This window comes from Lycorma delicatula, chromosome 5 (assembly GCF_047948215.1).
Source record: "Lycorma delicatula isolate Av1 chromosome 5, ASM4794821v1, whole genome shotgun sequence".
Lineage (NCBI taxonomy): Eukaryota > Metazoa > Arthropoda > Insecta > Hemiptera > Fulgoridae > Lycorma > Lycorma delicatula.
In genome coordinates this window covers 175,726,988-175,751,608 of record NC_134459.1, presented here as the reverse complement: position 1 = coordinate 175,751,608, position 24,621 = coordinate 175,726,988, and the positions used below count along the sequence as shown (strand labels likewise).

The 24,621-nt window shown below is 29.6% G+C and overlaps 1 protein-coding gene across 2 annotated transcripts in view; it reads left to right on the top strand.

Moving 5' to 3' along the window:
• The window catches only part of LOC142325611 (fatty acyl-CoA reductase wat-like), a 77,011-nt gene extending 52,790 nt beyond the window's left edge, over positions 1-24,221 (top strand). For both annotated transcript variants that reach the window (XM_075367577.1, XM_075367576.1), the window contains exons 3-5: positions 12,565-12,710; positions 14,049-14,158; positions 23,300-24,221. In XM_075367577.1, coding sequence (XP_075223692.1) covers positions 12,565-12,710; position 14,049 — 147 coding nt within the window. In that variant the 3' untranslated portion in view covers positions 14,050-14,158; positions 23,300-24,221. The remainder of the gene's footprint in view (positions 1-12,564; positions 12,711-14,048; positions 14,159-23,299) is intronic.
• The last annotated feature ends 400 nt before the right edge of the window (positions 24,222-24,621 follow it).

The window sequence follows — 24,621 nt, the reverse complement described above, 5'->3', positions numbered from 1 at the left end:
AATTTTTATAGATAAAAGGAAATTTCAGTTTTGCTTATATTATTAATTTTTGAAAATTCATTATGATGCAAATTTATTAAATTTGTTTCAGTTTATATTAGACAAAAATTTCAATTTTTAAAATAAATTTTATCGTCATTTGCACGTATACTAATATTTTCATACTCCCTGGTATAAAATGTATTATGACGTAATTGATATATATAAAAATTTTCAAAAATTGAAACTAAATCATTTTTGAATTTTTTATATCGTTATTTATTACAAAAACAAACTATTATTCTAATTAAATGTTTGTTTCAATTAATTTATTTATATATACTAGTTGAATATGAAAAATTAATTCTCTTCTGTATTTAATAGGCATAAGCTTATTCCTTTTTTTAATTTTTTTAATGTTATTTAACGTTAAACATCAGAATAAATAAACTTTAAAACCCCTTTTAAATAGAAATAAAAATTTTAAATATTTAATTTCTCAGTAAATATTACAAATTTTTACTGAGAAATTAAATATTTAAAATTTTTGACTTTGGACAACTTACTTATATTTCACATTGAATTTTTACCTAGAATCATTATTTTCGCATGAAATTTATTTTTGTATTATGAAATTAGATGTTTTCAAAATTTTAATTACTCGAAAAAAAAGAGTAATTTTTTACATTTACGAACATATTTTTATAAGAAGCTTTTTTAATTTTGTCAATAGAACACTTTCCTAAAATAATAAACGCGGTCACATTACATAGATACTTCATTAATTTAAACCGGTTTACACTTTTGTGATATTATATAATAACAATCGCATTACCTTATCGGTACGGAAAATCAACAAGCGAAATTCTAAACATTAAGAATTTGTTAAACGTCATATAAAAAAAGTACAGTCATTAATTAATTTTGTATCAAAAAAAAAGAAAAAACATACACAAAACGATAAAAAAATGGTTTTAGATTGCCAAATCAGTATAAATACATACGGAAGTAAGTGAAAAAAAAAAAAATCAAAGCTGTAGTATAAACTGAATGCGACAATATTTTACCCCGTACTACATACCTTGACAAAAATATCGTACTTTTTAAAGTAAATTTAACCGTATATCCAAACACCGAACAAAATATCTCGTTATTTGCTAACATATACCGACAGAAATTTTCACGAACAAATAAACGGGTGCGAGTATAAATGTTACCTTCATATAAATCCCTAGATGCAATCGAGTGCGCGCGCGCGCACACAAAAACAACATACATTGATAGCAAGCGATGCTATCAAACTTTAAACAACGCGCAATCTTAATTTTGACCATTTTCTATTGTAATTTCTGACGGTGATGATTGCAAATTGACCCAACTCCCATTACAGTTAATAAAAAAGGATCTAATCGAAAAATATTCCAATTCTTAAACACACGTATACTACTAAGCAAATAATAAACATAAGAATGTTAAAAATTAGATTTTTATTGGTTTCTATAAAACATATAGTTATTTTAAATAGCCAAGTGTTTAGCCGGGTAAGAAACGACACTAGTTTTGTATACGTACTGTGAAATATATATATAGCGTTTCATTTTAATCGTCGCAGGAAATTGTTTCGTAAAATACGCACGATACAAAAAAACGACCTAAAAAAACTTACTCAGATTGAAAGGGGACATAGTACGGTGACCTTGACCGTTATTTCAAGGTTAACACGATTTGTTTCAAATGAAATGACCTATTTTTGACCTCACCGATAAAAAGAGCAGAAAAGTTTACAACGGAATACGTAGTAAACATAAACTTGGATCTGAAACTGAAATGTGCGCTTCAATAGAAAATGCCGCGAATTGTAAGGTCCGTTCAAAAATCTCAAACCGATTGAAATTCATCGCAAGTTTGTGAGGTGTACGGAGATGGAATAATGAGTGACGGTGGAGGGAGGCAGTGGTGCATTTAGTTTAAAAATGGCCGCACCAATCTTCATAATGAGAACCGAAGCGGTCGGCCTAGCATTGTGACTGATGAACTGACGATGAAAATCAACGATAAAATTCGTGAAAATCGGTATTACGATTACAGAACTCTCGCTTCATTTCACGAAGTTTACTGCATGAAATTGAATCGGGAAAGCTTGGTTATCACAAGTTTTGTGCAAGATGGGTGCCAAAAATCTAAGGCGGCAGATTTATACAGAGAAGGAAAAGCTTGTGTATCGTTATCATAAGCGGCTTAATTTAAACGGTGCCCGTGTAGAAAAATAGTTTAAGATTGTTCCTTTCAAATATATATAATAAATTTCTTTTTTTTATTCGGTCGGTTTTTTATTTCAAAACGTAAGTTACTTTCTGGACAGACTTCGTGTGTCTAGTGGTGAACGCGTCTTCCTACATAACCGATTTGGAAATCGAGAGTTCCAGCGTTCAAATCCTAGTAAAGTCAGTTACTTTTACACGGATTTGAATACTAGATCGTGGATACCGGTGTTCTTTGGCGGTCGGGTTTCAATTAACCACATATCTCAGGAATAGTCGAACTGAGACTGTACAAGACTACACTTCTATTACACTCATACATATCATCCTCTGAAGTATTATTTGAAAGGTAATTACCGGAGGCTAAACGGGAAAAAGTAATTTATAAATATAACTTTCTACAAAGAGTGGTACAGTCGCTTTTACTGGATGTATTCGATTAGGTTATCTTAATCATTATTATATACTATAGACTAGCAAACATTTTTGGCAATTATTATTTTTACGGCGTACAATTCATTTCACGGCAAGAAGTATCATTCTTTTTATATAAAAATACATTTATACAGCAACTGCAATTTTTTATTTAGTTTAACTGATGATTAATGAATTGAAAATCGGATAAATATCATTCGACATAAAACAAGGTATTAATTTTAATATATTTTCTATTATTCGAAAAATGTAATAGAACGTTTTTTTTTTAAATTTTAATATGGAAGGTAAGTTTTTATTATATTAATTAAAATAAGGTGAAAATGATTTATGTTTTTAGATTAAAAAAAAAAATCAAACTACATGTACATCTAATATAATTAATTGTGGATATTTCTGACCGTAATTCATATAATACAATAGGCGATTAAATAAAAAATGCCGGAATTGTATTCATGACATTCGGTACAAAAAATAGGACGGATTATTTGTTACGAGAAATATTTTTATTAGTGATGTTTGATTCGTTTAAATCAATTAATTTTCCAAAAATAAGATTAAACAATTACAGTTCAACTTTTATTTTAACCGAATGAAGGTAACGAACGCTTAACTAAGGAGATTAAAGAGATATTTTAATGTTTTACATATTTATGGATCGTGAACGTACAAGACATAGTCAAAACTCATTCGTAACTCGTTTATATTTAATAGTACGTAATTGCATTTATCTGCTATTTAAGTAAGCAAATTAATCGATTTAAATTTTGCAAGTTTAATGAATTACGCATTAACTTACATTAACAAATGGATTTAAAACGTAATAATTTGTGGATTGTTCGTACAATTGCTCTACTCGGGAGAAAACTGAACGTTTACAGTTCGTTACGCGTTCACGCAGCTTACCGGTTGTAAAACGTATCACCTGTCAAAGAAAACCTGGACGTGCTTGTATACAGAATTGCACGCACATTAAAACATCATATTCACTGTTACCTAGTTTATTTATCCGACGAATAATAAAATTATTATCTGTTGTAACAATTTTATTATTACAAAATAATAATTTTATTATTCCGGGTTCCTTACTGCGAAGCCCACAGGATTGGGATGTGGAAAACACGATTCCGATAGTAGCAATTATAATTTTAAGTTAATTGTAAATTAGTTATTTACGAAATAACTATTTATTAAAATTAAATGCTAAGTACATCGAAATAATTAAAAAATAAATGTAAAAACAAATCTTACGGAAAACTTTATATAGAGTTAAGCCGATCTCCGTGGCAGAATGATAGCGTCTCGGCCTTTCATACTGAGGTCCCGAGTAAGGCTTCAAATTTCCATTTCCATATCCCAAGCATAAGCTTCAAGCTTATGTGGCGATATCAAGCCAAGAAAAAAAATAGATGCTAAATTCATTCTTTTTTAAAAACAGGGTAGTTACCTTTTTCATTTAAAGATCAATAAAGAGGTTAGCACATCATTTTATGAAAATTGGTCCGATTTGGGCATATACGGTTTTTACCGAATTTTACATTTTGACACGAAGGAACCCAAAAAAACCAAAATATCGCATGGAAATTTTCCGAATGTTCGTAAGTACGTTTTTGTGTTCGGCGTTTAGTGTCGCCCCCTAAATCACCTTACATGTCCAGAATTACTCGACCTATTTTGACCAAACTTAGGCAGCACATAACGTCTATATGTGGGTAATCGTCTATACGTGGCTATACAGCAAGGTCACCCACGAGATTTCGCCTAATTAAGGTCTTATTTTTCTTAGGCGCATTTATTAACGATCAAAAAATATTACAAAATCGCACCCTCAAAAAACGCTCTAACAAGTCGCCGGGTATAGTGTATCACTAGTATCCCCTCTCACCACAAGGAGCGCTAATGTAGCACTGACGTACAGACGTCTCTTTCACTTTCTCTCTTTTTCTGTTTAGCCTCCGGAACCGCAGTAAAGTATTATACTTCAACGGATGAATGAAGATTATATGTATGAATATAAATGAAGTGTAGTCTTTCACGGTCTCAGGTCGACCGTTCCAGAGATGTGCGGTTAATTGAAACCCGACCGAAAAAATCACCGGTATTCATGTTCGAGTAGCTATAGTCGTCTGCTATGTTTTAACGTCACAGGTGAGCGGTAGAATTAAATCTATGAATAATATTTAAAATGTAAAAAGTATTTCCAGTGACCACTAGTACTAGTAATGAAATACGGTATGCACGCGCACTTTAGTTAGAATTACGGAATTAAATAAACAAAAAAATAAATATTATATTTAAATAAAATTATAAATATTTTAAGTTAAGATGTGTATGTAAGCCGTGCGTCAGAAAAGAACCGCGTGGCGGGAAAGTCCTACAACTGTATTGTCATCTTTTTTACTTCCTTGTACGAAGTAAAGAAAGTATTGTGATGGCGAAAATATCATTTTTGGATGGTCCATTTTGACCATCCCTGAATCCATTTTGACTGGTTTCGGCGTGACGTTGTACGTACGTATGTATATGTCTCGCATAACTTGAAAACTATTAGCCGTAGGATGTTGAAATTTTGAATTTAGGACTGCTGTAACATCTAGTTGCGCACTTCCCCTTTTGATTGCAATCGACTTGACCAAAAGTATCCAAAAAAGCCCAAAATTGGATTTTGGACTTTTTCTTAACAGCATTGATAAGCCCTTATTGAGAGCTTTTCAACGATACATCACAAGTGGTACTTATTTTCATTGGTTTCAGAGTTATAGCCAAATAAAATTGTAATTAATGAATTATTTGGATCTTATAACGCACATCGGTACGATTTCGACTTCATTTCCTCTTTTTAATTTAAATAATATATTGATTTATTAATAATTTATTAACATTTAATTCGAAAAAAAATTACAATAAATAATAATTCAATAGCAATAAAAAATGAAAAAAATATCAGAAGTTATTAATGAAATAAAATTTTATGTACTTTTCATTTTAAGAAAATGTGTATGTGTAATTTTATAGGCGTTTTAACACCGTTTAACACCACATCAAAATTTTTAAAACGGTAGAGTTTCGTTAAAGATAACAAATAAAATATCCTTTTTCTCCAGGAAAATCAAAGTTGAGTTCACAGTGAAAATTCACGAACTTTCTTAAAATATAAATTACCTTAAAATCTATAGTTCAATGTACAAGTACGAGTAGAATATGAGAATGTAAAAACATTTTTCCGTTAAACTTTTTAACTCAAAATGTCTCTCTCCACATTAAAAAAAATTTCATTGAATTTAATTTGTCGGACAGAAAATTGTACAGAAATTACTGAAAACCATTATTTTAAAGGCAATTTTCATTGTATTTTTTACAGATTGCATAATTTTTTTTTTAAATTTATTTCGCGTTTTATATAATCAACTTAATCTATTCCCGGAGATAATCTTTTTCCTTAAATCATTATCCTTTGTAAAAATAATATTTATTAAAGAAGGATTTAATAAAGAAATGGTGAAAAATTTAGTATAATTATACTTTAGTAAAGTCAATATTACAATTTAAAAATCCATAAAACATATGCGTATAATGAACGGTTTTCATGAAAAGCCACAACATAAATTTTTTCGTTCGCCATTTTCCAATATGGATATATAGAATTAAACATATTGAATATATGTACATGCATTATATATATGTATATAGATATATAGATGACGTCGTTCGATTACGTATTTTATTTAAAACTTTAACCGGTATATTGTATAAACAATATATGTATACATCATACATATACAATTAAAAGTATTCAGGACATGAGAAACTTTCATTCACATAGCGCACAATCCATACAGCTAAGAAATGTTGGGCGCAATATGTGCACGTGCTTCGTAATTAAAAGGATTATACATTTTTTTTATTATATATATATATAAAACTGTTAACCTAATTATTTTTTTTATTTAAGCACGTTGTAACTATACCTTTTAAGATTATGCACTTCAATATTAACTGTAGTATATATAGCGGAAGATAATCGTATATTTCATCAGTAAGAAACTATTAAAGTTAAATTTGTCTTGCTTCTAATGTAGCTATTTCCTTACTAAACAGATCACCGATTTCCACGGCGGGGTGATATCGTCTCGGCCTTTCATCCGGGTCCCGGGTTTGAATCCCGGTCAGGTATGTCATTTTTATACGCTACAAAATTTCTGTTTCGTATTCCCACGGCCAAGTTTCCAGCTTATATGCTGAATTTATCATCCAAAAAAAAAGAAAAGAAACTGACCGGCCCGTATTCCAACGGTTAATAAAGATAATGAAAAATATACGGATTTTACTGTTTTTCACCGGAGTACACTTTGATACCGCATTAAATCACGAGATGTATAATAAAGAATAAAAAAATTCCTTCAGAATAGATCGCGAACTTGTAATTTTTTTGTTTTTAGTATTTTAACCGAATTTCAGCCCTGAAATAGAGGGGGTTATTCATGCAGCGTCTCAGTTTTCTATCCAAAAGTATCCAGATTTCAATACGAGTAGGAAAAGTGATTTTTTTATACGGTACAAGAAGTCTATTCCGTATTCCCGTACACAAGTTAAAAAGTTTACGCGGTGAATTATTAATTAAAAGCCTGCTACTAGTATACGAACAACAGTTCACATCTACGTAGTATATTAATTTACAGTCGTTTGAATATTGTCTTCTCCGTAGCAGTCATTTTTATTTCAAATACCACTTTATTCCTGTCGTAGTAATTGTAAATTTTAATATACACATTACATATTCTAATTTAAAAAAACTTTCCTTGAAAACTGATGATAATTACAATACAGTGAAAACACCCGCTTAAATATGGACGATAATAAATTTTATAAATTAGATACTGATTAAGACAATTTTTTTTTCGATTATTTTTACCTTTTAAAAAGGAAGTAAAATCGAATCGGGTTAAAAATAGTAAAAAAGGATATTTTATTTTATTTTTTATAGATTAAATTACAATAATGAGATGAAATTGGACGCATCAATGAAATGACACTGGGGAATAAAATAAAAACAAATCGATTTTTTTATCGATATTATAAAGCGAGTTATTAAGTCTCAAACTCAACGGAAAAAATATAGAAATCTACTAGCACAAGATAATTCAAGAATTATTAATTAGAATTCGACTAAACGTTTTGTATTAATTCTTTTTAACCGGGTAAATATTTAAATTTGCAACGTTAATGTGTAATTATAACTTTTGCGATAAAAAAATTTCAACAAATAATAAAAATGAATCGATTATAGCCGCGGTAAACTAGTTATAATATAATTTTCAACATAGCAGTTATTGTTTTTTATTATTATTATTCGATTAATCAAAATATTTTATAACAAAAACACCAGGAAAAAATACGAACCTTTGTTAACACACTGTACTCAAACAAAAGTTTTAATATTACAAAATTTTTATCTATAATACTTTCTTTTTTTATGAAGCTAAAACCGCAGAATAGGTAAGAAAAATTTTTCACGGTTTGGTTTACAAACGATTAAGGGATCTTACTACACGGCCAACAAAACCTATTAGACGGTCGCTTCTCCACGGTGTTGTTATCAAGGACATGCTTTGTCACAGTCTGGCTTTTGTCATTCATCGGCGATGAATGTTCCTCATGGAAGAATAAAATTGTTTCTGTTTAGGTTAATGTTCTGTTTACGTATGTAAAAACAGGAATAAAAAAAAAACCGTTAAAAATCCAAACTCCTCTGTTAAAAAACCGATAACCCTTTTTCTTACATCACAGAAATGCGGTATTTAATGTTACTTTAGGTGTTTTTATCTTCTTTAGTTATAATATACATCGATGGGTTTTAACTGAATAATACGCCTCTTCTTGAAAGAAAAACAACATAATACAATTTCTAAAATTAATATCAGATTTACTTTTATTCGATAGTTTTTTTAAAACGGTTGATGCACTACCTCCGAAATTCTCACCTTATTAAAAAAACACTTTAGTCAAAATAAGTATTTTAATTTAAATTGTAAGTTCGTTAATAATTTTATTTGAAAAAATATTTTAAAAAATGTTATAAACTAACAAATATAGAGTTCAAATATGAATACTATAACGCTAATGCAGCCGTTATTTTTTTTTTATGTAGGCCTCATTAACGTCACGGAAATTAATTTTATCGTTCCTCTAGTTAAGTCGATCGTTACAGATACAATATTAAAAAATTATTTTTTTCACGGTTAACTAAAAATTATTTTCAGGAATGAAAGAACGTTTTTAGAAAATTAATAAAAAATTAAGCATTAGATTAAAAAATAAAAATTTCTAGTAATAAAAAGAACTGCACAAAATAAAATAGAAAAATATCAAAATCCTTTTCCGAAGTACGTGATGGATACTAAACCGATTAAATACGAAGATTAATAAAGGATCTTCTTCCAGTTTTAACACCAGAAAAGTTAAGAAAAGATCAATGCAAAATATTAAATAAAATTTTAAAATGATGTATCCAAACTTGTTCGACCAAAAAAAAAAAAAAACAAGAAAGATTAGAATTTCAATCATTTTGTTATGTTATAACCGTTTACAAATAACCAACAATTAGTTCGTATTAAAAATAAATAAAACAAACAGATAATTTTATCTATATTTTACAATATGATATCGGTTATAAAAGATTAAATTTTAGATGGATTCAATATATTTATAAATAAAGAATTAAAATTGGAATTAAAAACAAATAATGTGTCAACTTGTGATATATAGCATTTAGGTACCACACTTGGCAACGTGACGAGAAAAAAAAGTATACATTTTACATATTTTTAACTGATTATGTAGTCGGTAAATACTTACCACAGTCTTTCGTAATCACTTAAATGGAGGTTCATTCGACAGGAAATATCTCAAAGATTTGTTCCGAATACTATCAAAATCAGTAGGATAAGCATGAGCAGGCAAGTCGACACTACATGTATTGAAGTCAATCGTAACCGGTCGAGATGTGTACTACGCAACAGAAGATTCAGTGCGTGTTTTGGTCAGTGGAGTTTCAATCGGTTACACGTGTTTAACGGCTTGGCTTGTAGGAACCGAATGGAATATCGAATCTCCTTCATCCAAGATTTTTCGTCAGTGAGATACGACTTTAAAAGAGACTGTAAGCTTGGTTTCACAAACTAGAAATCATCCATATATTTCGGTTAGTGACGAGAGTGTAGATCGTGTACGCGATGCATTCACTGCCAGTGCTGGAAAGTACTACGGGCTAGTTACAAATTCCTCGTTGCACTGCTGACGACATTGTTCATAAGCGACTCCGTCTGTGAGCCTAAAAGTTACAACTCCATAAAATTTAACCAAATTATTGACGCTTACGATATCAGTTCGCTGCAGAGATAATGCATCGTGACAAAAACAGTCTTAATTATCTTGATTCGTTAAATTTTTTGATGAGGCGACCTTTCATACCTGCGAGAAAGTTAACAGACACAAATGTCGAATTTGGGGTACTGAAATCCTCCATAACAAAATCGAAAATTAACGTCTTAGCAAATCAGCTGATTTCAAAGTCGAGAGATCCATCGTTCAAATCCTTTATGGACGTTCCAATTTTATATAAATTTGAGTACTAGATCGGTGTTCTTTGGTGGTTGGTTTCAATTTACCACGCATCTCAGAATGGTCGACCCTAGTCTGACTAAACTTCACTTACACTCATGCATATCATCCTCATTCATCCTCTGAAGTAATACCTGACAGTGACTCTTAGAGGATAAACAGGAAAAAGAAACATAAAATTGGCGGTCATCGGTCCGTTTTTTTTTCATGAAGCCCACTGTGACAGGACACATGTACCTCGTCAAACCTTAGAAATTCGCTGTTTCAGATTCCAAAAGGCTTCACTTTCCAACAACATGGTGTCCATCACACTTTCATCGAGATTTTACAATGTTTTTGAACAATAATTTTCCCGGATGTTGAATCGGACGGGGAGGTCCAACTGCATGGCCACCTAGATCACCTGATTTCACTCCTTTCAACGGCGATTGCATTGTAAATTTTGGTGACAGTAGGATGTCTGGAATAAAAATTTTCTAAGGCTTGGAGAGGACTACACCAGTCCAAATAAGGATATGACAGTACTCAAGGTTAATGATATTAAAAGTCTTAATTATAGTGTATAATTTAGCAGTAAAGAGACTATCATAATACCAGGTAGACCAAACATATAGGTTCGGCCATTAACAATAAATGCACATCCAATGGTATTGTTCTTTTTCGATCCATCTGTGTATACTGCTGTGTCTGGGTTTGTCTTGGAGATATGGTGAAACACTTGCTGAAAGAAAAAAATTGGTGTTGATTCTTTATTGTATATTATGAGGTCAAACATAACATTTATAAGGTTGATTCTCCACGGAGGATATGAATACGCATACATTGGAAAAATAGAAGGTGCAGTAAACATCTGGTACGAATATCTGCAGGGGCAGTATAACGTGGACGGTCCTCATACCTTTGAAAATAAGGATTTCCAAAGACTGTGTCTAAAGTCGGGTGATTTGGCTGTCCCTTAAGACGGGTAAAATAAGATGCTAGAACCTGGTTCTGTCTACCCCAAAGTGAAGGCTCACCACAGTCAACATGGATGCTTATGACAGGGCTTGAACTAAAGTCACTTGTAGCAAGTGAAGGAAAGCATGATGTACAGCATCCACCATTTTAAACATGGTATTACGCACTGAAGAGTAAGCGACACACCCATAATCCAAATGGGAACTAACTAAGGAATAATAAAAACACAACATACATGACTGAATGGCACCCCAATTGGTATTCCTAAGGACTTTCCAGCATATTTAAAAGTTTGGAACATCTCGTTTTTAATTCTTTGATGTGCTTGACCCACATAAGGCGGCTATCAAAAATAAATCTAAAAATCCGACATCAGTTGAGATAGCAATTAGCTCTCCACAGAGAAAGACTTGCAGAATAAAGGAGTCCTGCAAACAAGAAAAGACTACACATTTTATTTTCTAAGGTGGAAATGTAAAGCCTTGGACAAAGATTCAAAGCGAGATACAGTGTTCTGTAGTAGTCTCTTCGCTGTGGCTGTAGAACAGGACGCAATATATATAGCAAAAACATCAACAAATAAAGAAGATGAAACAGGCGTCTGCACACATTTAATAATACTGTTGATGACTATAGAAAATAACGTGGCACTTAATACACTTCATTGGTACTCCATTCTTCACATTGACACTACCTGAGAGAGAATCTCCGCACAAACATGGAGAGTTCGAACATTCAAGAAACCCCTAATAAAAGCAAATATAATGGTCTTGAGTCCCCATTCTTTGAGGGTGTTTAGGATAGCATGTCGTCAGGCTGTGTCAATTTCAAGGGTGATATGTTATTAAACATTTTTCAGAGAAGATTCTTGATTTAATAAATAATCGAATTTGATTTATAGCACAGATTTCTACCTGTTTTTAAGAGGAAATTAATGCATTTTGAAACGTTACCAAAGTTGTATGAATACCTTTTTCTGGCCTTACTCCAAACTATGAAAAAAACAACTAACAAAAATTATTACTATATAACTGTATAAAAATACTTGTAGGAAACAGATATAAGAAAAATAAAATCATGAGAAAATAAAACCTACTGTTTTAAATATGCTCCTGTTCACCAAAGATTACTACAAAAAACTTAAATTGTTCCAGAATGAGTTTTGAAATCATATTTTATTTAATTCTGTGTATTTTTTTAAATCTATTTTCATCAATGACTATCATGCAAATATAAATAGCAAAAGTTAATTACATTTCAAATTAAACAGATGCTGTTAATTAAACCAAATTCTTTTTTATTTTCATTTTAGGCATTTGTATATGTATCAACAGCCTATTCTAACTGTCACTTGAATAAAATTGAAGAGAAATTTTATATATCAACCATTGACGACAACAAATTAATAACATTAACAGAGTGCCTTAACAATCAACAGTTAAAAAATCTGACACCTTAGTAAGATTTATTTTATTACCTTTTTTATTTATTGATTGTATCCATTAGTACTAAAAAATTATTAAAAAAGTGAAAATCCACCTTCCCAGCAAATTAAATGTGTTTTTCTAGATCTTTACCTTAGACCATTGTCAGGAGAATAATGACTGCTTAATCATTTTAATTTTTGACTATTTTATAAAATTATTTTATTTTCCTGACGATGTTCTAAGGAACTGAAAGATCTAGAGACACAGTTAATTTTCTGTTAAGGTGGATTTCACTTTTTTAATAATTTATTAAACATATCAGCAGTAATCATGCTTGAGAAATGAATACAAAATTATTGATGTGTTTATCTATAATAATATATTTAAAAAAGCCAAAAAAAAAGGTGAATTACGATCATTATTATATTATATACCATTATCAGTATACATACCTTAAGATTACTTGTCAAAAATAGGCATGGAATTGTGTTCAGAGAAGGAAGTAATGATTCATTAAATGTTTATTATATTATAAGTATTCAAAAATGTTTATTTTCCATATTCAAATATTTTAATTAGTAATCATATTTGAATAATACAGATTATGAAAAAAAAAATTAGATGTGAGTTTACCATAGAATCAAGATCCAAATCATTTTTTCATTCTTATTTTAAAATCTGTTATGTGCTGGAACATACAAGATCAGTACACTGTAAAAATATCATATAATTATGGGGGGAAACTGAACTTTCTTGGTGTAGATATGTAAATTTTTTAACACTTTCATAGGCTTTAATCATTTTAGTTCTATGTTTTGAAAGTAAAGAACAACATGTTTTATTTTTTAATGAAGATAGAGACTTGAATCGTTTAAAGTATATTAATATCTAATAAAGCTGAAGATTCTTAAAATGTTCTCTTAAGCATAATTTATAAAATGGTATTTTGTACAATGCATACTAGCAAAATAATTAATTGAAACAATCAGTTAATAAAGAGTCTTTAAGACAATCCCCCATCTTAAAGATTTATTTATTCGTTTTATAAAAATCAATTTAGCAAAACTAGTTCCGATAAATTTCTTAGATACCCATTTTACCAAACGGTAATTAAAACTTTTCTTAATATTTCTGTTTGCTGTATTATTACAACCTTTTATAACCGAATGAAGATATACAAAAGTGTGCAGAAAGACTGCATACTAGTTTCATCTCAAGTGCTAACATTTAAAAAAAAAGTGGTAATACAATATTATATCATTTAACTCAAGATAACATCTCTACAATGAGAGGCATGATTTTATATATGATTAACATCTTTATGGTTTATATATATGTAGAACTTAATATGAAAATTATTTTATTTCAGACTGCTGGATGATATTGCTAATACATATGTATATACTAAAGCAGTAGCAGAAGACATTGTTAGAAGATGTAGTAAAGGGTTACCTGTAGTTGTAGTACGACCAAGCATAAGTAAGTATGTATGATGAAGTAAGTATGGCTTTTAATTTTATCAGCTTATATTCTTTAAGTTAATCTTGGTAGAACAGCTCTGATCACAAATACTCAAATTATTATATCTTCTGTAGTACGATCATGAAATTATAATTGTTATCATAATTAAAAATGAAATCCAATTCATCGGTGATGTCAACATAAATACTTGAAAACGAAATGTTCCTTTCATACTTAGGCGAACTGCAAAGAACAGATTTTTAAAAATATCTCATTGAGGGTGCAATATAAGGCTGGAAAATTAGAATTACAGGCGTAGTTTTTCTTTTTTTTCTGTTTTTAGCCTCCGGAACCACTGTTACAGCATTACTTAAGACGATTTGTATGAATGTAAATGAAGTGTAGTCCTGCACTGTCTCAGGTTGACCATTCCTGAGATGTGCAATTAATTGAAACTCAACCACCAAGAACACTGGTCTCACAATATAATATTCAAATCCATATAAAAGTAACTAAGTTTCAAATCTTAGTAAAGGCCTTCTGCCTTTACTAAGATTTGAACCTTAGAACTCTCGATATCAAAATCAGCTAATTTGCGATGATAAGTTCAACACTAGACCAACTCAGTGGGTACAGGTTGAGTAGTATATGTATTATTTAATCATTAAATGAGATGAAGTCATTTTTACTGAGATATTTTTAAGAAGTGAGAAATTATGTACAAAAAAATTATATGAATTTACTTTTTACCAACTGCCATATAATTTTCTAGATTGTACAATTTCTAGATTGTGTAATTACCGGAAACTAATCAAATACTTGTATCATCAGTAACGCCTAAAATAAGTTAAATAAAAGGTTACTATTACTTTAAAGCAAATATAGAGGAAATCAAGCTGCTCTAGATTAGCTTAAAAATGTTAAAACAAATAATTTTTTTACGCGGTTCTTTATAAACATTTGCAAATGTAGATCAATCAAAATGGAATACCCATCCTAATGATTTGTTACTTCACTCTGAAAAAGCTTCCAATGAGCACTTAGTTTCTTACTAGAGCTGCTTTAACATATCAGAAGAAAGAATAGAGGGGTTCTTCTTAAGATATCCTACCAACACAGGGTTTAAAACTGATGTAGGCAGGAACAACAACTGAGTAAAATAATTATATTTCAGTGAAAGTAATAACTTGATTCTGATTAAACGTTTACTAATACTAGAAAATGAAAACTGTTGTGTTGAAGTTGTCCTTTATGTATTTGTGCACATTATGAAGTATTATTTTTTTTCTTAATAAATACTGCGCATAGACTTAATGTTAATGAAACTATAGACTTAATGAAATTGTAATTGTAGAAACTTTGTCTAGTTTTACTCGCATAAATATGTGAAAACATTTTTTCATTTATCTGAAACTTCTCTTAAATGTTGTGTTTTTGTTTGCTTGTTATATAATATTTTTTCCCTAGAGTTAGGAGTTTCAAATAATGTTAGTAATCATGGTGCTATTTCTTACCTTTCTGAATACCAGCAAGCAAACAAGCTTCAGTAAATTTAACCATAACTTGCTTGATACTATTTTGGGTCCAAATCTAAATTCTTCATCCTGGCAATTTATTATCTCATCCTTCAGCAGTAGATGCTGCATGGATGTTAACATTCAAGTAATCTTGCCTATTATTATAATTTATTAAAATTTTGAGTTTTAATTTCAATGTAGATGCTATCTACTACACCAGTTATGTAAGGGAATTTAAACCCACTAGTATTTCACTTTCTTGTAGCATTAATATTTCTCTGTAATTTTTTTCCTTTTTGGAAATGTAATAAGAAGCTTTTTTATTGAATGCTCCTAACATGTAAGTATCTGTACGCCCGATTAATTGCTAAATTGATTAATTTTAACATGTATAAGCAACATTACTAAATTTTTATTGTTCTAGCTAGACATATAAAAAAACTAAAAACTTAACTAAAAACATAAATTATTATAACTCATTGCAATGTTTAATAAATGAAGTGTAAATTTTGAAAGCAAATAAAGGAAGTGATTATGAATAATTGGTTATCTGGCATTACTTATTACATACAGTTTAGATCCAACGAATTGTTCCATGGCTGAAATTGTTGTACATTATTTTTTTTCCTCTGGGCCGGATAATTAAGAAATATGGATATGACTGGATAATTAAATAATTATGTGAAATATCAGCTACTTGTGAAGTTCTCATATTGCGAAATACATATAAATACATTGCAATTTGGCAAATTCAATCTTCATTGGTGATATTCAATAATAATAATTACATTATGAATGAATGAAAATATTATTTTGGAGTTTTGTTCACTACATTGGATCTAGGTTCATAATTTACGTTAACACCAATATCTATATAATATTATTAGTGTAATTTAGTTTTATTTAGTTTTTTTGGCCATATTAGTTATTGTAATCATTATGGATAAAGAACAATTTTTAAGACATTGAAAATCAATTAAGGCTTTCGTTACAAGAATTGCAACATTCGCGGATAAATTTGACGCATCACAAGATGAGAGCTATACTGTACTCAAATTACAAAAATTTGCACCGCAAATATGATTCCATTCAGATACAATTAGAAATGTTGATAATGATAGTTTGTCTTTAGCTCAAGAACAAATCAAGAAAAAATTATGCAACATAGAATGTAAGCTGCAACATTTTTTAAATAGTCAGCATAGAGTAAATAATCAAGAACATTCTGTAGACACAGCTACTAAACAATTACAATTACACCTTTTCAATTTACCGTTGTTTAATGGTGACATTCTTGAATAGCCTCAAGTTTTTAATACATTTAATGATTCAATCCACACTTGAAAAGATTTAACAAATGTTCAAAAATTACATTATTCACCGCTAATTATTATTCACCGTTAAAATTACATTCACCGCTAAAATGAAGCATTAGAAATTATTAAAATGCTTCCATTAACTAATGAAAATGATAAAATCACATTAAATTTATTAATAAAACATTTGATAAAAAATTTATGACTATATTTTAATACAGATTGCATTTTAAAAATACATTTTTTAAAAAGAGAATCATTAGCTCTTCAGCCTAAATTCATTAATGATATTTCTTCATTTTTAAACTCACTTGAAGCAATACAACATCCAGTTAACATATTCAAATTCGTTGCAATTCAATTTCTAACAACACGGCTGGATTACGGAAGGAAAGATTATCAAATAAGGGTGGTCCAAACTTTCAAGAGTTCTTAGAATTTCTTGAAACCAGATGATACAACCTGGAAAATCTTAGTTTGAGTACTATAAATTCACAATTCAGTATTGGAAATGTTGAAGGACAATATTACAATGCATTTAAATCTCATTGCAAACATCCTACTTTAAATGTTAACAAGATTCATAAACAACAATGTTAGTTATTATTCTAGATCTAACTTTAAACATTGTTTATTTTGTAATGGCAATCATCAATTAAAAAAAAAATGCAAAGAATCTTTAAATTTATCCAATGATGAACGAAGAGACTTTTGAGGATAATAATAGTTGTCTCATATGTTTTCACAAAGGTCATAGTAACAATCAATGTTACTCAAATAACTTATATGATTTATGTCAACAAAAATACAACACACTAGTTCATACTGATAACATTAATGATTCTAAATTAAGTAATGATAAATTTAGTAATTATGACTCCTCATATGATATGCATTAACTGTTCTGCATATTTAAGAGGACGGCTGAAACGTACACAGAAGGCTTTGCCATTTTGTATACCTATGGTTTGGCATGAACCAAAGGATCATGCAACCGATTGTTACTTTTTTTAACAAATGTGTCTGGAATTTCTAAAAAACCTAAACATATGTAAAATATCCTTCATTGCCATCTGCAATCAGACCTGTACCTCACAGTGAAATTATTCCAGTTCCTGAGCCACCTGTGGATGTATGTTTTGAAAGCAGCGATGAAGAATCAGGCAGTACTGAAGGGCAACAATGATTTTGATTTTGAATTATCTTCAAATAAGCCACTCTTATATCACAAGGTGACTAAACCTTTGATTAATAGGTAATTAAATGACTTAGTTAGGGATTTAAATTCATCAAAAAAAAAAAAAAGCTGAACCGTTAGGATTAAGACTGCAAGGTTGGAATTTACTTCAAAAAAATACAAAATTTCAGGCTTTTGAAGCCGGCAAAAAGAAATTTTCAGTACTTATTGATGAAAATAATTTGATTTATTGCAAAAATATATGCGCTTATGTTGCACTTAGGACAAGCTCATAAACCTGAGGACTGGCACCTTTTGATAGATTTGTCAAACAAGTATAGTTTAAAAGTGGTTCTACTACACAACTGTAACAAATATCCTTCAATACCAATCACTTATGATATTAATTTGAAAGAGATATACGATGTGATGAAGACGTCCTTGAACAAATAAATTATAAAAAACATAGCTGGAACATATGTGGTGATTTGAAAGTTATAGCTATTTTGTTAGACTATACCAAGTACATGTGTTTTCTTTGCGATTGGGACAGCCAAGCTAGGGATAAACATTTAGTTACCAAAGAGTAGAAGAAATGAGACAACTTAACTCCAAAAGGGAAAAATATTATTCATGAGCCCTTAGTTGAACCCCAAAAAATATTTTTACCTCCTACCCAATCAAGCTAGGACTAATGAAAAATTTTGTAAAAGCAATGAAGAAGGATAGTTGCATTCAGAAATTTCTGAATGCAAGTGAAGGAAAAATTAAAGAAGGAATATTTGTTGGTCCTCAAATAAGAGAGAGGTCAAAGATGATGTATTTAACACAATGTTAAATAATGTAGAACGTGTAGCTTGGGCTTCATTTAAAGACGTTTGCAAAATTTTTCTCGGCAAACAAAAATCCAACAATTACCATGATATTGTTAATCAACTTTTACTTCCTAAGAGCTATGGTATATAATATGTCTGAAAATACATTTCCTCCACTAATATTTGGAATTTTTCCCAAACAACCTTGGAGATAGTGATGAACACAGTGAATGTTTCTAGAGACATTTTGGTGATGGAAAGCTGTCTATAAAGGGAAATGGAATACTAACATGCTAGTCGATTACTGTTGGATATTAATTTGGGATGTGCTTGAGGCTATTTATAACAGAAAAACATCAGTGAAATCATTCTAACATAGGTATGGCCATGCAAAATTATAAATTTTACAGATTTTAACTATATTTGCCCTTCATTTTTTTTTGAAGCGTAATTTACTTAACACTAAGGGCGATAGAAAAATTCTATTTACAGATCTGTAATGTATGCAAAAATGAAATTCAAGAAATGGTATCACACTTGGAGAAACATTAAAAAATTTTTTTTTTGCCTATCAGTGTAATCATAATATTGCTACTCCTGAGCACAACTGTTCTATTCCTTTAGCCCATGAACATGAGTTACATATCTTAGGCATTTTATGGAACAATTCTACAGACACATTTACTCAATCTATTGATACTAAAAGAATTATTCTCACTATTATTGCAGGAATATTTGACCCATTAGGTCTAATTGGTCCTATTGTTTTCTATCATAAATGTTTTATGCTATCTTTAATGCAACTTAAAATTAATTGGGATGATAGATTACTCACAATGATGTTACCTCAACGATGTAAATTATACAATCAGTTGCACTTAATTGATTTAATTAAGATGATTCATCCAATTAAATTCATCAATGGTGCTGAGGTTAATTCAATCTAAATACATGGATTTTCAGATGCCTCCATAAAGGATTACGGTCGTACATTCAAACTCTTATTTTCTAATCAAACAATTTTGTGTAATTTACTTTGTTCCAAATCAAGACTTACTTCTTTAAAGCAAATAACACTACCAAGGTTTGAATTATCTGGTTCTTTACTACTCTCACATTTATTAGAGAAGGTAATAAATGCTCTGAATAAACATATTCATGAAATACATTTGTATTCAGATTCAATATTAGCATTGTCCTGGATTTATGATCATTCATTTGCTTGGAAGGTATTTATAAGTAATAGAATTACTACTATTACTAGGTACTATTACTTACTACTATTACTAAGTAATAGAATTATTATATTTCTTAGAAAAGTTTTTACATAATATAAACAAAAAAGAAAAATTATTTTTTGGGCATGTGAAAAATTTGTAAAAATAAAATTTGCTGTTAAAAAATTAAAAAAAAGTGAAAATTACACAACTATTAACGACAGAAATAAAATAAATTTAAAAGATTATTTCAAAGTTGCCAATAAAATAACTGTTCAACATTATGCAACACTGGATTTTAAATCATTCTTGAGGTACATTAAGTATATCGGGTACAGCAAACTGAGCTATCGTTATCGAAGTCTTTCTGTGAATTTCACTTTGAATGTAATTGGTCTGTCATTGAAGTAATGCCATACTTATTTACAATAGAGAAATACGCTGATATGGGGTGAATGTAATGGTAATGCTACAGCTGCTGTTGTAGAATATGAAATACGTTTTCTGAATCGCAGGATTGCAGTATCAAAACAATTTACGTGAATTTTCGCAATCTTCAGGAAACTGGTTCACTACCTATTATTCGTATCAGCTACAAATGATCTAACCAACACGATGCTGTTATTGATAAAATTATTATTGAAGCAATTCATTGCAGTCCAGGCATCATGTACGGCACCTTTCTAAGTGGATCGGAGCTTCACATTTGATGGTTTGGAGGACATTTAAAAAACAAGTTTTATCCTTATAATAAACAACCACTTCAACATCTACAGCCAGGAGATGGTCTGATTCACATACGGTTCTACAACTGATGGAATACAAATTGACAACTCTACAAGTATGTTTTATTTGCTGACGAAGCAAATTTCACTTGAGATGGTGTCAACAACTTATGAAATGAGCTTACAGGGGCAAAAGTAAATCTTCATGGAACGGTGAAAAACAATGTTCAACACAGAATTAGCATCAGTGTATGGTACAACCATTTTCATAACCAGCTGTTTTGACTGTTCATATAACCTGGCCGCTTAATGCTGAGGTCTATTTACATCCTCAGGTGTACCTAAGATGTTACTCTGCCAATGAGACACAAAGTGTACTTCCAGCACGATGGTGCACCTCCCCACTTTTCTAATGCTGTTTCAACTCACTTAAATCATCATTTCTCTGAAAAATGGATTGGTTGTGGAGATCCACATTCCTGGTGACCAAGATCTAATACAGTTAGAATTTTGCGTCTGAGGATGATTAAAAAAGATTTTGTATGAAACAAAAATACATTCTCGTGAGGGATAAATTGTCCACATTATGGATGCAGCTGAGTCGCTTAAGGACAACTGAAGAACAAAAAGAGCAACAAATACAGTATAGAAAGAAGCATGCAAAAAAATGTGTTGAAAATGGTGGGCTCATTTTTGAACATTTATTACAAATCGGTATGTATAATGCACTAGTAAACTTGATCTAGTGTACTGTTTCTAAATAAAATTCAAATTGTTCTAACTTTTTTTGTTTTATTCAACTTATCTTACACTATTTCATATAGAATTAAATTCTCTACACGCTTTGTTTAAAAGTTTTCTATGTTTATTACCCGTTTAATAAAGTTATTGTATATTCCACATAAAAAAACAGGGTCTTTACTTCTAATTTATGGGATTTCAACAAACAACCCCCCCCCTCATGGCCAATTAAAATAACGGTGATATGTATGACATCATGTAAATAAGATGTAGTCTTGTACAGAATCTGGCTGACCTTTCCTGACTCGTGTGGTTAATTGAACCCCAATCACGAAAGTATACCATATTCACTGTCTAGCATTCAAATCAATATAAAAGAGATTAACTATTATAAGGATTAGAACCTCAGAACCTTCGACTTCAAAAATCAACTATTAAACAACTGATCTGTGACAATGATTTAACCATTAGACCAGCCCGTCGGGGTAATAAACATATTGTTGCGTGTTCTCGGCGATCAAGATATTGAGAGATTAAAAATTTTAAATGATTCTATAATTATAAGTTATTAATTTAAGAACATAAATAAAATAAGACAAATCAATAACAATAATAATGACAACAGTAATAATAATAAAAAACCACAATAATAAACAAATAATAAATTTAAAAACCTGATACCTAAATTAGGGATTAAGGAGAAGAAAAGTGTATTAACATTTTTATACATTATATTGGTTAATTTTTACATTAAGGTCATCATCCAGTTCGTTCTATTAAAAAATAAATTTTTTTTGTTATTTTGGATTATAAAATATTCTGCTGTATAACATGGTCTTCCATGTAATCACTGTTACTTTGTTTATTTTCTTTATGCTGTTTAAAATATTCTGCTCATAGTATAGTTAGTTATATTTGTATATTTTTTGTTGAATACTGAAGTTATATCCAATTATTCTTTGTAAACTTAAAAAAACTTTCAAGTAGATGCTGTCTTTGCCTCTAACATTGTAATTCAGAGATTTTAGTTTTAATGAAGTAATAATTAAATATACTGAAATGAAACGACTTGCACTAGATAGGGAATCTTGGAGAGCTGCATCAAACCAGTCAAATGACTGGTTTCATGACAAAAAAAAAAAAAAGATACTAAATGAAAAAATATATTATTTTCTCATTAAAATATATATAATATTTAGACAAGACAAAATAATCTTTGATAGCTTCTACAGTAAATTATTTATATAAGTATCTCTAAAAAATGGTTTAGAAGAACGATTTTGATGTAATTTGAAAGCGAGTAATAATTTTTAATATTTTAGTTTATCATGTTTCATTGTGTTAATCGGTGAATTAAGTGTTAGATATTTAATGTTTTAGATAGATCTATAATAAAAGAAATACTAACTTTGACATGCAGCTGTAAAATAAAAACAAGATAGATATGTATTTAGAAAACTTAACAATCATGTTAGGAACTCATAGCCATCGCTGAAACCTTTTGTAAAACTTTTCATTTTATATTTGTAATTTATTAACCGTAAATACTTCCATTCCTTCATACATTCACGCCTGTAATTTAAAAAAAATTTTAATGTTTGTTATTTTATGTTTTATAAATTAATGATGATGTTCTTTTATTTTTTTATAGGGTGGATTTCATTATGTTTTACCATTTATTTTTGTTCTTTCTTCAACTGCTATTGAATATACAACTGCACTTTTCTTTTGTTATATTAATTTTGAAGCTGAATTTGAAAAAATCGAAAATATTTTTATAATAAACGTAATTCTAGCAGGTAGTATAAAAACTAGTTTAAATATTAAACATATAATAAGAGTGCTGAAGGAGATATTTGCCACCAACATTTTTCGGGGTAAAAATAGGCGCAAAATGTTTGGCTGCATAAATTTTATGTTCGCTTTAACAATTTCAACCATATCTCAAACTTTTTTATCGATGTATTTAAACGAATGGGGAATCATTTTGTTCATAATAAAATGCTTAAAATTTTATCTAATAAAACATAATTCGATAAAACTAACGCTATTTGTATAATGATTATTTTAATTCAATAAAATACGTACAATAAATTACTTTTATTCGATAAAGCTCTTTGCAGACTTATTAACGATTAAAAAATGTAAATGGCCACCGATTTGGAATTTTCAAAGGTAAAACTTAAAGGATGGAGTATCCCCATTAATCTAAGGAAAATTTACAAAAACCGCCAAACTTTTTCCTGTTTTTCTGAAAGCCTAAAGTCTGCTCAAAATAACGGTGTAATTACTGTTTCAGTAAATGTTTAATTTTATCCAAAAAATTATAATTTGACAAAAAAAATATTAACACAAAAAACCTCTTATGAATCAAAGAATGAGGTTTTATCTCTTATTTAACGCTAAATTTAATAATGGGGCAAGAGAACTCTAATTTATGACCATCTCCATCCTGCATTTTCACTTAAACACATTTTTTAAGGAACGGTTGAGGTTGAATGCTAATTATGTATAATGAAAATATTTCATTTACCTACAGGAATCGCATTATAAAATATCAGCTTTATATGATTTACAGGAAAAACATTTTTTTTCAGGTATACTCCTCTCTTAAATTGTGTTGGGATATGTGTATCAAATTTCATTAAAATATCTAAATTTGTTCTTAAAGTATATAATTATTTTTTATTGAAAAATTACAAAATGAAGTGAATCAAGGTACTTGTTCATGTGAATGTTTTTGTTTAGTTTCATATCCCGAAACAGTCCCTTAAGTTTGACCAATTCCTCCTTGGACACCCTATAATATATATACATAACTATTTTTTTTGAAAATTTAAATAATCGATTAACATAATTACCTAATGATTAGTGTGCTAATTAAATTCAATATTAACTGATCACTACCTATCACTTACCTAATCACTAAAACACAGTAAAACTTAACCAAAATCGATTTTACGGGATCCCGCA